This window comes from Chaetodon trifascialis, chromosome 3, assembly GCF_039877785.1.
Source record: "Chaetodon trifascialis isolate fChaTrf1 chromosome 3, fChaTrf1.hap1, whole genome shotgun sequence".
In the NCBI taxonomy this organism is placed as follows: Eukaryota; Metazoa; Chordata; class Actinopteri; order Chaetodontiformes; family Chaetodontidae; genus Chaetodon; species Chaetodon trifascialis.
Window position 1 is genome coordinate 23,589,974 of NC_092058.1, and position 14,284 is coordinate 23,604,257.

Here is a 14,284-nt window from a genome sequence, read left to right on the forward strand (position 1 = left end):
TTGTCTGATGAAACGCGTGGACGATCTACACTGATGGTACCATGAGGTTCTGCGGTAGATCCTTCACTATCTACTACATCAACAATTTTATCAGTCAAACACAGACTTTTGATATCCATTTTTATGCAGATGATACAGCCATGTATGCATAAAAGGCTTCTCTTCAACTAAAGCTCCTTCAAAATTACAATCTGTCTTTATCTTCTTCAGACATCTGCATAATCTCAAACTACTGAAGAGGTGGAGGGACGCTGGTTCAATCCCTGGACCACCAGGATAAATCTGAGTGGGGAAAGTGAAAAAGCAGCACTTGCCCCTCCCTCATTACCACCACTGAGGTGTCCTTCACCCCAGCGCTGCAGTGGAGCTGTGCAGTGGCCCGCAGATGAGACTGTGGTTGTGGTTGCCTGCCTGCATTAGAGAGCTTTCCTGTCAGTGAAACATCTCCCTGCCATCCATGCACTTTATGGTATTGAAATTGAAATTGTCCAGTCTTTGAATACATGCAGAACAGACAGCAGTCCTCATTTTAAACTGCATGTAAGGCAACTGTCACAGAAACTAAAGATCTGTCATAGTCCATACCTACTTAGAGTTTAATATCCAGTTTTCACCTTTTATTTTCTCCTTAGTATTGGAAAAACGGACTTCTTCCATACTATCTGGTAATATCCAACTCTGGAAGCTTTATCATTTGAAATGTTTGAACTCAACACTCTAAACTCTCAATATTCTGGACGTTTCATCATTTAATGCATAACTTTATAATAATAATAATTAGATAATTTCGGTCATGATAACAATAATAATTCATCCAGACATGTTTATTATGTCTGGAAACTTCACAGGAATTTGAGGTTAATTTGTGGGCTTGTGATTGTAAAACTAATGACCATGATTTGGGGCATGCTCTTAAAGTTAGCCTCAAAAGGGAGAGAAGAGGTCATAGAAAGGGTTTGCTAAAACCCTGCTTAAAATTTAAAAATTTAGAAATTATAGAAAGAAAGAAAAAAATATATATTAAAAAAATGAATTAAAATATTGATATTCAAAAAGAAAAAGAAGAGGAATAAGACAAATATTCAGAGATCACAGAAGTCTTGTTTGTGATCTTTTAGTGACACAAAGCACATTCATTATCCTCAAGGTTTGTGTATAGTAGAGGATGGGGAGGTTTTGTTTTTTTAATTCAGTAGTAACGCCATGCAGACTGCCACCACCCCCCCATCTCCCCACCCACATGCCCCCCTTTCGCCCCATGCCCCGCCGCCCCCTCCTGTCTTTGTTCTCATCACAACAAGCCCGGAGCAGATGGTGCTCTGCTTTGCTTGGCCGACAGTGACAGACAGGCGCTCTCAGCCAATAGCCTGCTGGGGAATCAGCTGACTGGCCTGGACAGCGCCAGGTGTTTTTATCATTTTTCTTCTCCATCAGTAGGAGGAGCAGGCAGCGGCGGCGGCAGCGACAGAGCGGAGGAATATCGGGGCGACAAACCGGTCGGTGGTGGGTTGCAGCAGGTTGGAGATCTCTCTGCAGACCGCATCATGCCTCTCTCCGAGGCGCCCTGGGACTGAGTGGATACACAAGCGACAAATAGCTGTAAAACAGCCGCCAGCTGAACCCCCGAGGAAACCCCCTTGGCACAGTCACATTGATCTTATTTATGTTGCGTATTGACGCGTATATCTGGATAAAGGACCTGTGCTTGGGAACATCCGGCTGGAATGCCAACAAGGTGAGACCCCTCAGGAAAGGCAAGGCAAGGCTGGGCTTCCACTGCTGCAGCTTGTTAGTTTCTTTTTTTTTTTTTTTTTTAAGCTGTAAATTTTTGCTTTGAAAAAAGATGTTTTTTTAGTGATGTGATAGGCAGCAGCGTCATCTAAAGCCTCAATCAAAGCTTTTGGTTGACAGATCATTGTTGTCCTGGTATGTAAAACCGTGCGTACTTTGTGAATGTGTTTCCATTCATAACAGATTTCCCCGCAAGGGCGATGCATTGAGTTAGGATATATTTAGGATGCAGACACACTCAAGGGCATGACCATTTTCCCCCCCCCAGAAATGCAGTCTGGTTTGAGCCCATCACTTCGGGCACGCAATCTGTTTTGAACCCACATTAGAACATTTCACCTTCCAGCATATATGACCAAATGCATCAGCGCTTTCTAATGCGTCAAATGATCTTCCACACTAAACAAACTTTGATCTCGTTGCGGTACTTGCCGTGCCAGCAGGAGCTGCGTGCGGCGTGCGCAACCTTGTGTAAATGTGATTTGCATATTAATGTTAAAGTATGTCGGCAGATGTCTCGATGTCTCCGTTCGAAGCAGAAAAAAAAGTCGCCGAGTCTTCTTCGGGGGAAAAGACAAGGCCCTGTGTGGAGGATGCTGTGGTGAGAATGGGCTTGCATTGGCAGGGGGTCTATTGTGGTTCACGAACGCTGCTTCTGTCGCTGCAGCTGTTGCGCTTTTGTGATGGAGGCTGCTGACTTGAATCAGCCAACTTCAGGCACACACTGTAGAAAGGTTGAGATGCTGAAAATGTTCAGTTTCGGGGTTTTGTTCGTCCTCTGCGGTGTCCGCCCGCAGGACTCTGTTTATGACCTCTGTTCACAACAAAGTGCTGAGAGTCCTCTTTTCTCTGAGGACTTCTGGGTCAAATAGAAGTCAGTGTTACAGTGCAGAGACACAAAGAGCGTATGAGACACATCACAGCCTGGGCTTGTGCAGTTGCTTCTAAACGTGTGATGGCTTTCTTGAGGTTTTGGGGCCAAACAGCTGTGGCTTTCTCCAGCTGGACGTGTCATATTTGATCAAATGCTGTTTAATTCTTGCTAATTGTGTCTTCGTTGGTGCTGTGATGCTGTCAGTCTTCCAAACTGAACTACTCACACACGCAACATACTGCAGACACACACACTCAAGATGTGTGCTTTCTTTTAACTTGCTCATGAGGGTAGACAGGCAGGTGTGTGTATGTATGTGTGTGTGCGGGCGGGGTTGTTAGGAGACAGCAGGGTGAGAGGGAGTAAAGGGCTTCACCCCACCACCAACAACATTTAGGTCTCAAGGGTATATGCAGGGTGAAGGGTTGGGAGGGGGGGCTGGGTTATTGAGCTCAAGCCTCTGCCATTATTCCTATAAGAAGGGCTGAGGCATTAACCCTTTGTCCTCTGTGGGCTACAGGTCTCAGAGAAAAGAGGCACAGTAACACTTCAGCTCACCCCACCCTTGACCATCTCCTGAGACACCAGTGTGTGTGTGTGTGTGTGTGTGTGTGTGTGTGTGTGTGTGTGTGTGTGTGTGTGTGTGTGTGTGTGTGTGTGTGAAATATTTCATGGCATGGCAGTATGCTGACAGACATTCAAAGACACACCTGTGCTGCCCTTCAGCTCTGGGGAGCTGGGGTGCGAGTGGTCGTGCTAACAGGAGCACCTCCCCCTCATCTGCTCTGTTAGCATGTCAAAGTTCAAACAGATTGAATTCTGCATGAAAGGTTGGCCAAAGCAATACATCTCGCCCTGCTCTTCATCCAAATGAGTGGACAGAAAGATCAGGTCTGACTGTAGATCAGCAGGGATGAGGCCAGTAATTGTCGCTGCTTGTAGGTTCAGCTCCAGCTCCTCTCCACAAGTCAAAGTGTTCTTGAGCAAGACACTGAACCCTGAAGTGCTCTCCAAATGTCTATTGTTTAAATGTAAATGGATATAATAATGCATAGCTGCCTTACCTCTAACTGGTTCACTTTGTTTTGTTTTGTTTTTTTGTTTTGGTAGAAAACATGTTATGGCTCTTTCCATTGAAAAGTAATGGCCTAATCGTCATCTTTTTAACCTTATAAATTATACATATTCACATTTAAGCGAGTTTGGTGAGAAATAGCCATTTTTGGTGTGGTTTTCAAGCAATCATAGTTGTAGATAAAGCTCTGTTTTATTTATGTTTCCAAACATTATTAATATAAATTAGACATTTCAGTGTCAGAAAATTTTAATAACCTTTGTTGCTGACAGTCTTTTTATAGTAGGCTTGTATTTCAAATGTTGATGCAGTGTTAAACTTAAGTCTAAATGTATGCAGCAGTTTGCTCTTCTTGCCATTATAACTTACTAGCACTTTTTCTACCAAGAGCTTCAGTTTCCCACAAATCAAATCAGTCAGCTTGTAGAGAGGCTGAGGACTTCGAGTGTCCATTGAGATCTTACACTTCCTCGTTGAAGGTAAACTGGTTTGAGAGGTGCTGCAGACAAGCTGCTGTATAATCAATACCATGAGTTGCTGTTGCTGTAAAATCAATCCACTGAGCTGGTGACAAAGTCACCCAGTTGTCTCCAACCCGGGAAGTCCTAACGTGAATCATCCAATGTGAAACCAGCCAACATGAACACCGGCACTCTCACTCTTACTCATACTTACACAAGAGAGCAGCAGCGTGTGTGCATGTGCAACTCACTGCACCTCTTCAAATTATGTGTAACTTAACATAATTAGCCTACTTATTTTCCACCCGTATGTCAGGTGAGGCTGTCCATACATTCACACTGTATGCACAAATGTGCCATTGTTTCCTCTCTGATGTGCTCTGGACGGGTGACCGCAGCTCTACAGGAACAATTACACCTGCTACATGCATTGTCTAAAAAAAGACAGGCTCATTTTTCAAGTTATGCTTATTTGAGACTCCAGCGAGAAACTGGAGGGTGTTATATCAAATCCTTGGAGGGAAGGGATGAGAGAGCTTTAGAGCCAGGTGTGAGCGCTACCGAAGGGATCACGCCAACCCACATGAGGCATGTTGAAGGAAAAAAGTCCCGATTCCCTCATCATCCTGGAAAAAGATCTAGTTTAGATGATTCTGTGTCCAAGAGAGGTGCAACTGTTTAAGTGTCTCCTGGAGACTGATTGGATGTGTTTCCCAAGAGGCTGTAATATGCTTTTTTTCTCCATTTATTCATGTGTTTTGATGGAGACAGAGAGAAGAGGATAAGGAAAGAGAGACTGTCGAGTTTTCACTTTATATATTAGACATATTCTCCTCGTTTGGCCCTCTGGTCACGGCACCGGTCTGTTCTCTATAGAACATATCCCCCTTGTTGAGTGTCCTTGTCACTCAGGTTCTGTCATCTAATTCGGGGTTGTTTTTGTCACCTCAATTTCGTTCAGTTTGTGACAAGATGTGTTGATATGGCTCCCTGGGGTTGTTTATCTCACCTGCTCCACCTGTAATTTGTTTTTCCTCATTTCTGTTGCATCATCGTGCAGTTGAATGCTCAAAGGCAAACTTGGGCCAGTGGGGTTGTACTGGATGTGTGAGTGTCCTAAGGGAGTCCTAACCAGTTTAAATCACATTTCTATTTTCTCATGTCACTCTCAATTCTTATCGCTTTCAAGGAAGGATTTCCTTGACAACGAGCCTGAGTGTCCTCAGACTGACTGGAAAGGAATTTGAAAACTGAGCTGTGGACTTAAAAGTCACTCAGAGTGGATCTGAGAGGGACTTTATGTGGTTTTTGGAGATCACATCTTCCATTTCTCACATATCAACCAAGATTATTGAGTGGGCTGACAGCAATGAGAAAATAAACTCTGATACATAGAAGAAAATGATTATTGTTTGTCATCTGTACTAATCACAGATATTCTCAGGTAACCAGTCATTATCAAACACTGGAAAAAAGTCAGGTCATTAAAACTTCATAGGTAAAACGGTTGTTTCTGCACCACCCACAGAGGTGTTTGGACATTTTTAGGTGATGTCTGTCAACAGTCAGCTCTCTGAATGTTGTGGACATCAGGATGTCAATTAACAAGTTGGATTTCAGTGTGACTTAAAGTGACGGTCTCTCAAATGGGAATGACAGGGATCATTTTTCATGGCATGCAGTGGAACTGAGCATCTTCACAGCTGTCATATGTGTTCAGACTGCGTACTGTATGTGATCATATTATATATCTATATACATGTGTTGACAGCAATACTGGCCAAATAACCAATATAATACAAACCTAATCCCTGTCGTTTTAGTGCTGTTACTTCTGAAAAAAAAGAAAGATGCTATCTGGAGCCCAGATTTCCACATTATAAATAATTTTACTTCGAGCCTGGTCTGCTGCCAGCATCCTGTACGGAGTAGCCAATTAACACCCATTGCCATTATACAACAGCAATGGACAGCAGGTGCTGATTCAATTAAAATAATTAAAAATCTTTCCACTGATGTTTGTAGATTATCAAGAGTAATCAAGTGTAATTCTTGGATACAGCACACTCAAACGTGGTCTGTATTTAGTATGCATGCTCTCTGCTTTGAGTAAGCTCCCCTTTGACACTTGACACTTCAGTTTGAACACATTGTGTAAAACCCTTCTTAGGATTAGTATGTAGTATGGGTTTTGGGTTTCATTGCTGTGGTACAGCAAGTACAGGAGCCTAGTGTGTGTGTGTGTGTGTGTGTGTGTGTGTGTGTGTGTGTGTGTGTGTGTGTGTGTGTGTGTGTGTGTGTGTGTACATATATATAAAAATGTATATGCATAAAAATGTGTGTATACATGTAGATAAAAATGCAAGTTCAGTTCATATATATATTTTTTATTTTTTTTTTATTATTATTATTTTTTCATTACTAATATGAAATTATTGTGGAAGTATAGTTGAAATCACCAGAGCATTGCGTAAAAGAAATGTGTAACAGCCATCAGTACATACAGTTGGCCCTCGTGACATGCAGCTGTTCTGCACAGGCACAATAAATATTCATTCACTGGATTTCCTTTCATACCATGAAAAAGTAGTGCTTTACCATAAGATGATGTTAATGCATTTTATCCAACCACAGGGAATTAAACATTGGGTGCTGCCAAGATCTGAAATGTGCACCTTACTTCACCAGTAATAAGTTCATCTGCCATTTCTTTGAGGGCAGCTGTGAGTGCTCTCTATTGTAAATTAGCTCCAGTGCACTAATGATGACCAGCAGGGCCGAGCACAGAAAATAATTCAATATCAGAGATAAGGACTTCGTGAAATTGATATTTTTGTGTAGGATATTTTCAGAATCTTTTGATAAATTTGAAGCATTTCAAAGGTATGAAGTGATTATATGTATGAATTTATATTCATAGGATAGAGTAGCTCCAGGATATAGGTAGAGGTTAGGAAATGAAAATGGGATCAATCCAAAGACTCTGGCTGGCTGAAACAGATACTGTATACTTCCTCGTATAAAAGATGAGAGATGTCCATGTTCTAATTACAGATCCATTTCTTTGAGGTTAGTATTAAAGACCTGCCCCACTTGTGAATTATTTGCCTTTGATTAATAAAAGCTGCACTCTGGTCACGCCTACTGAACTCCCCATATACTGTAACAAACCCATGTTTGTGATCCCATACCTTACAGCCACTATTGTCAGGTGGTGCGTTTGGCCATAGAAATCATGTCTGAAGCTGTTGCTATTTATTTCAAGTTGTATTCCATTCACAGGTTCAAAGGTGGCCGTGGTAAAAGCGTCTGGGTTTTTCCGTTTCCTGCCTTCCTGCCTTTGGTGTTGTGTTGTGTTGTTGAGTGTTCCTCCACCTGCTGTGTGTTTTCAGCTTTCCTGTGGCTCTGGGACTCTGATCACAAAGGACCTGTGAAGCCTGTGTCAGGATGTCCCAGACAGCTTTTAGTTGTTGTTGAAAAAAATCAACCAACAGGATGTTGACACTGATTTTTTTTTTCTTTACCTTTTTTTTGTCTTTTAAGTGCTCATGGTTACATCAAAACAGCATTAAAAAAAAATCAGCTAACCCACTTTTTACTTTAGATTTTGTGTGTCCAGTATTAAATGGGATCAGAAACTTCTTAATCTTACATTGCATAAAGGGGAGCACAGACAAAGCTGTCAGCATTTACCAGATGGGGAGAATCTAAGATTAACCCCGTTTGTGGTAAATAGATAAGCAAGAATGTGAGAGTGGACAATTATTGTATATAAATATATCTTGCTTACAATCTTGATGCATAATATTTTTAAAGCCATTTTGAGTCCAGTTTTTGATATTTTGCTTGCTGCTTTTTTCCTCTCCAAAATGACGTACTATACCATATACATATTACTATAAATATATTATGCTGTAGAGATACCAGATTGTGACTTGAAGCTAACAATGTAAGAATGAGTCAAATGCACACTTACCTGCATTTAATCACAGTATCAATCCTTTTACTTAAAACAATCACTTTGTCATTGTATATTGATTAAATTCTGTTTACTTCCAGAATCTTTTTGTTTGACTTTACTCAGTTAAAAGAGGTAAATTATCATTCATGAGAATACAGTCTCTTTATCAACAAAAACAGTATTCTTGAGAAGGAATAATGCTAGAAACTTTCTGTCAATGCATTTTTAATGGGATGGCTGTGGTGCAGTAACATGAACACAGCAAGCTGATGTTAAAATATCTGAACTTAAACAATTTTGTTAGTGTTGTAATGAAATTAAGTCATTCTAAATATGATATTTTATTTTATTTTCATGATGAGAGTACTGATAAATTCTCCGTCATGCGTCTTGGATTCCACTGATATGCAGCTTTGAAATAAAGTGCAAAGTGACCTGTTTCTCTCCTCTGGGTTTGAATCCATTACACTGCCTCTAGCTAATCTCCACTTCAGTATCTCCATCCACTAATCCTGACTGGGCAGCAATCGTCACAATATACAGCGCTTTAGCTTAAAGTCAACATAGTGTGCTATCCCTGTTTCACCCATGCTCCGCCCTGCCCCATAGGGAATCCCCAGTATAGGAGGAGCGGAGAGGTGTTCCTGTCGCCCTGGTGCTGTTGCCAGGCAGTTTGCATTCAGATGAATTAGTCAGCTCTCTTGTTTGAAAGCCTCTTAAGCACTATCTTCTTAAGCTGGTGCTGACCATAAAGCTGTGTGGTGGAGAAGGCAATGTTGCTGTGGTGCTGCTGTGGCTCTTACACAGGGTGGGGTGCCTCATTTATTAAATAGATCTAATTGAGTGATGGGATCTCTTATGTGTGCTGTAGGATACTGCAGGCGCATGGGCTTGTTAAAGAAGCACTGGCAACCTGATCCTGATGTTAATAAGCAATTGTGAGGGATAAAACTTTTGCATAGGCACGGCATGTCTATATACAGTGTTTGCAAGTGAAAAGAATTATTGAGTGACGTATCTGCTGTCATTGCGATAAAAGTAATGTGAAAGGCAATGTTTACTCCAGATCATCATTAACTAGACTAATTCTCTATTGCAAAAACGGCTCTAAGAGGGTGTTTAGGTACAACAATGCTTTAAGCTAATGTCACCATGCTGCAGTGTTTATAATGACAATGTAAACATGCTGATGTTTAGCAGGTACGTTTACCACATTCACCATCATAGTTCAGCATATTAGGTTGTTAGCATTTGTGAATTGGCATACAAATTTAAAAGTATTGCACAAATGAAAAATTGAATCTGATGATGGCACTCGATTAAAAAGTTAAAGGACTGCCAAAGGCATTGTTCTTCCTGAGGGAGCATACACATTTGTAGTATGTTAAAAGGCAGTACATCCAATGGTTGTTGAGGTTTCATCCTCTGGAGGCCATGACCAAACCACAAATGTATTTGCATGGACAGTGTTTCCATCCCAGTTAGATCCTCATCAGAGAAAAATATTTCAAAATGGTTACCCAACCCATCCCTAGATAAAAATTGTACAATTGCACTTCCCATGTATTCATAAACAGTGTAAATGTAGCACTGGCATTGAGTAAAAGCTGTCTATTGTTGCCAGACTTAATGATTTATCTTCCAAGTCGCTGGAGTAAGTGTAACTGCCATATGGGCAAGCAGATGCCCATTATACCTCTCAGGAGCTCGAATCACTGAACCAAGTGACTGGGCTAGATCAGACTCTCTAGTCCTCTCACAACCCACTCCTGAAATCCCTATTGGAAGTCTACTTAGAGTTAAAGAGTGCTGCTCAAAGTTTTGACAATTTTCCTTCTGTACCCAATCATCCTGGAAAAATCCTAGGCCTGCTAAAAACTTTTTTTTCATGTTTGCCCTAAATTCAGAATGCTGAATGTGTTCCATTAAAAATTGAGACGTTTGAGGCACAGCACATACTAATCTCTCATAGAGTTTAATGATGTTCGGAGAAGCTAATGATGGAGTCCTTATGGGGCCTGTTGGACAGATGAAAGCCCTCAATGGAATTTGATCTGTTTCCAAGTAGTTCAGAGCAGTGTTTTGTGCATGCATTGTAATGAGCTGAACTTGCATTTTCTCAAAACTGTTGATGCTGCACATAACTCATGGTCTCACAAGGATAGTGGAGAAGCAGTTGTTGTTAGTCAATCTGTTGTTGGAAGTAATTGCTGCATTTACAAGAAACATGAAAGATTCTGTGATAATTCAGTAATTATTACATACGAGACTGAGAGTGTGCAGTCATGCTAGCTGCTTTGTGAGACTGTACCTTACCACAGTAGTGCTTAAACATAAATGCTAAAATGTCAACATGCTGATAATGCTCACAATGACAAGAGTAACATGCTGCTGCTTACCAGGTATAATGTTTATCATGTTCATCATCACAGTGATCAAAACAGTTGAATTTACTTAGCAGGTATTTAGTTTTGAACCAAAGTATTGGACAAACTTAAGACTGGATGGTGGCACCAAATTTCATATAATACATTCAGAAGTTGTTGAGATATTTTAGTCTGGACCAAAGTGGTGGACCAACTCACATACTGACCGACCAACATGCTGCTAGCTAAAACTGTAACTCTGTATTATATACCCTTTGCATTTAGAAACATTACATAAAAGCTTTTTTCTTTTCAGTAGCATATACATATACAATAACACGTTTTCTCTTTCTTTCCAGGTTATCCTGCAGCGCCAACATCTTCATGTGAAATTCTGTCCTGTACTTCATCTCCTGCCAACTTCGCTGGACAGAAAAACCTAATTAACAGAAAGATCTGGTTGATGACTGTAACGCACTTTCTCCCAAAGTCATCTGCCCCTCCTGTCCCTCTCCAGCATGGCTAGACGGAGGTTAGACTGTTTTATTCTAGGCCAAGTGTTTGCTGGCCTGGTCCTGGGATCAATAGGACTCTCCTTCGTCCAGAGCAATGAGTGCCCCCAGCTGTGTGTGTGTGAGATCCGGCCTTGGTTTACTCCCCAGTCCACCTACAGAGAAGCCATCACTGTGGACTGCAATGATCTACGCTTAACACGTATCCCAGGGAACCTCTCCAGTGACACTCAGGTTCTCCTCCTGCAGAGCAACTACATTGCCAGAACCAGTGAGGAGCTGGAGCAGCTCTTCAACCTGACTGAGCTGGATTTGTCCCAGAACAACTTTAGTAGCATTCGAGATGTTGGTCTTACCAATATGTCCCAGCTCACCACACTTCATCTGGAGGAGAACCAGATCACAGAAATGCCTGACTACTGTCTGCAAGACCTCAGCAACCTGCAAGAGCTCTACATCAACCACAATCAGATCAACTCTATCTCTGCCAATGCCTTCTCTGGGCTCCACAACCTGCTCAGGCTTCACCTCAACTCCAACAAGCTCAAGACCATCAACAGTCAGTGGTTTGAATCTACACCCAATTTAGAGATCCTCATGATTGGAGAGAACCCTGTTGTTGGAATAATGGACTTTAATTTCAAACCACTGGGAAACCTAAGAAGCCTGGTGTTGGCTGGGATGGATTTGACAGACATCCCCGGAAATGCCTTTGTGGGGCTTGACAATCTTGAGAGTCTCTCTTTCTATGACAATAAGCTGGTCCGAGTTCCTCAGAGAGCCCTTCAAAAACTACCTAACCTCAAGTTCCTGGATTTAAACAAAAATCCAGTGCACAAGATTCAGGAAGGAGATTTCAAGAACATGCTGAGACTGAAGGAGCTGGGTATAAACAACATGGGTGAGTTGGTTTCTATTGACCGGTACGCTCTGGACAATCTTCCCGAGCTCACAAAGCTGGAGGCTACAAACAACCCCAAATTCTCCTACATCAACCGCCAGGCATTTCGTGATGCCCCAGCCCTGGAGAGCCTAATGCTAAACAATAACGCCCTGAATGCCCTCTATCAGTCCACTGTGGACTCTCTCCCCAACTTACGTGAAATCAGCATCCACAGCAATCCTCTGCGCTGTGACTGTGTTATCCAGTGGATGAGCTCCAACAAAACCACTGTCCGTTTTATGGAACCTTTGTCCATGTTTTGTGCCATGCCAACAGAAGTAAGGGGAATGCATGTGCGGGAGGTTCTGCAGAAGAATTTAGCAAACCAGTGCTTGCCCATGATTTCCCATGATACCTTCCTTAGCCACCTCAATCTTGACATTGGCATGACTGTGGACTTGGACTGCAGAGCTATGTCCCAGCCTGAGCCTGAAATCTACTGGGTGACACCAATGGGGAACAAGGTGATGATGGACTCCCTATCTGACAAGTACAGTCTCAGCAGTGAAGGGACATTGAGAATTTCTCATATCCAAGTGGAAGACTCCGGCAGATACACCTGTGTTGCTCAAAATTCAGAGGGAGCTGACACAAGAGTGGCAGCTATACGTGTGAACGGTACTCTGTTAGACAGCACTCAGCTTATGAAGATCTACGTCAAACAAACAGAATCTCACTCAATCCTGGTCTCTTGGAAAATAAACTCCAATGTAATGACCTCTAACCTCAAGTGGTCATCTGCCACCATGAAAATAGACAATCCACATATTACTTACACTGCCAGGGTACCTGTGGACGTCCATGAGTACAACCTTACACATTTACAACCAGCAACTGAGTATGAGGTGTGCCTCACCGTGTCCAACGTCCACCAACAAACGCAGAAGTCGTGTGTGAATGTGACGACGAAGCAAGCAACCTTCACGGTGGAAATATCTGACCAAGGGACCAACACTGCTCTTGCAGTAGTTATGGGAACAATGTTTGCAATCATCAGTCTGGCCTCTCTGGGAGTGTACATTGCCAAGAGGTGGAAGAGGAAAAACTATCACCATTCTCTGAAAAAGTACATGCAGAAAACCTCGTCAATACCGCTAAATGAATTGTACCCTCCTCTTATCAACTTGTGGGAGGCAGACAGTGAGAAGGAGAAAGAGGGCTCATCTGAGACCAAACCCAGTCAGGTGGACACCACACGTAGCTATTACATGTGGTGAGAGCTACTATCCAGTCGGAGATTCAAGGACATGTTTCTTTCAGGAGCACAAATATACATACTTGCTTCTTTGTGTAAAAGTGAAGTAAGTCATTTTTTGTTTCATGTTTCTTTTCTGTTTTCTTCAGTTCTCTCAGACTTGCCCTTTCAAGCGAATGACAAACCGAGATTTTTAGGACATTGCCTTTTTACCTCTCGCCCATTTCGACACACAATATGGCAGCTTTGTTTAGCTTCCTGGACTTAGTAGTCACTGTGCTTTATTTTTAGTATTTGTTTTGATGAACACAGCATGAGCATTGTCACGGATTCAGCATATGCGAGCAAAGGAAAAGCTGAATTCCAACCCCTTTTTGACTTGTTTCTCCGGCAGAACTGTTAGAGACTGCCATCTTTCTTTCTCTTGTAAAACAGTTTCACTGTTGACTGTTGTGCACTGAAATATATATACTAATTTGTCTATCAACTCAAATATAAGCTGACAAAGTACATTTAGACTTGATATACTGTCTATTGAATAATGTTAGCAATTCCTCTGTAATGTTGTATCAGCTATGATTTATTTTACTTTTTGTACATTAAATAACAGTATGTTTGATTTAGACTTTAAGTTTGCAGAGCAGCTACTGTAAACCAGCAATAGAAATATGAATGTTATGAACTAGGTAACTAGATGTAAGGCTTTTTAAATTTCTTAAATATTCCTTTTCTTATTTTGCTAGAATATGTCTACAATCACTGGTTTTGTTGTGGTTTACACACACAAACATGTTGTTTATTGAGGAGCAAGTTAAATAAAATCTTCCTTACTCATATTTTTTAAACCATGATTTCAACACCACGTGTCATTTTTCTAATTGTGTATCCTGAATATTTAATAAGACATTTCCTGGTTGAAAGTAAAGGTTTAAAAACTACAATTGCAAAAAAGTATGAATGTCTTACATTAGGATTTTATTCATTTCACTGGGATGAGCGTTGTGTTAAGTGTTGATGAGAGGATGGAGGATGCAGACTGCAGTTTGTTTGGCTCCGCAAAGCAAATATCAGAGAATCGTTTAAATTGTAATCCCAGTACAGTGTTA

General features: G+C 41.5%; 1 protein-coding gene across 1 annotated transcript; it reads left to right on the forward strand.

The window, feature by feature from the left end:
• The first annotated feature begins 1,348 nt into the window (after positions 1-1,348).
• Positions 1,349-14,029, forward strand: lrrn1 (leucine rich repeat neuronal 1). Its single transcript, XM_070958394.1, has 2 exons — positions 1,349-1,735; positions 10,888-14,029. The coding sequence occupies exon 2, from the start codon at positions 11,047-11,049 to the stop codon at positions 13,198-13,200; it is 2,154 nt and encodes a 717-aa protein (XP_070814495.1). The 5' UTR covers positions 1,349-1,735; positions 10,888-11,046; the 3' UTR covers positions 13,201-14,029.
• Positions 14,030-14,284: the final 255 nt, after the last annotated feature.

Bases quoted from the DNA above. Each gene is read 5' to 3' on its own strand.
- lrrn1 (XM_070958394.1), top strand. From the start codon at position 11,047: ATGGCTAGACGGAGGTTAGACTGTTTTATTCTAGGCCAAGTGTTTGCT.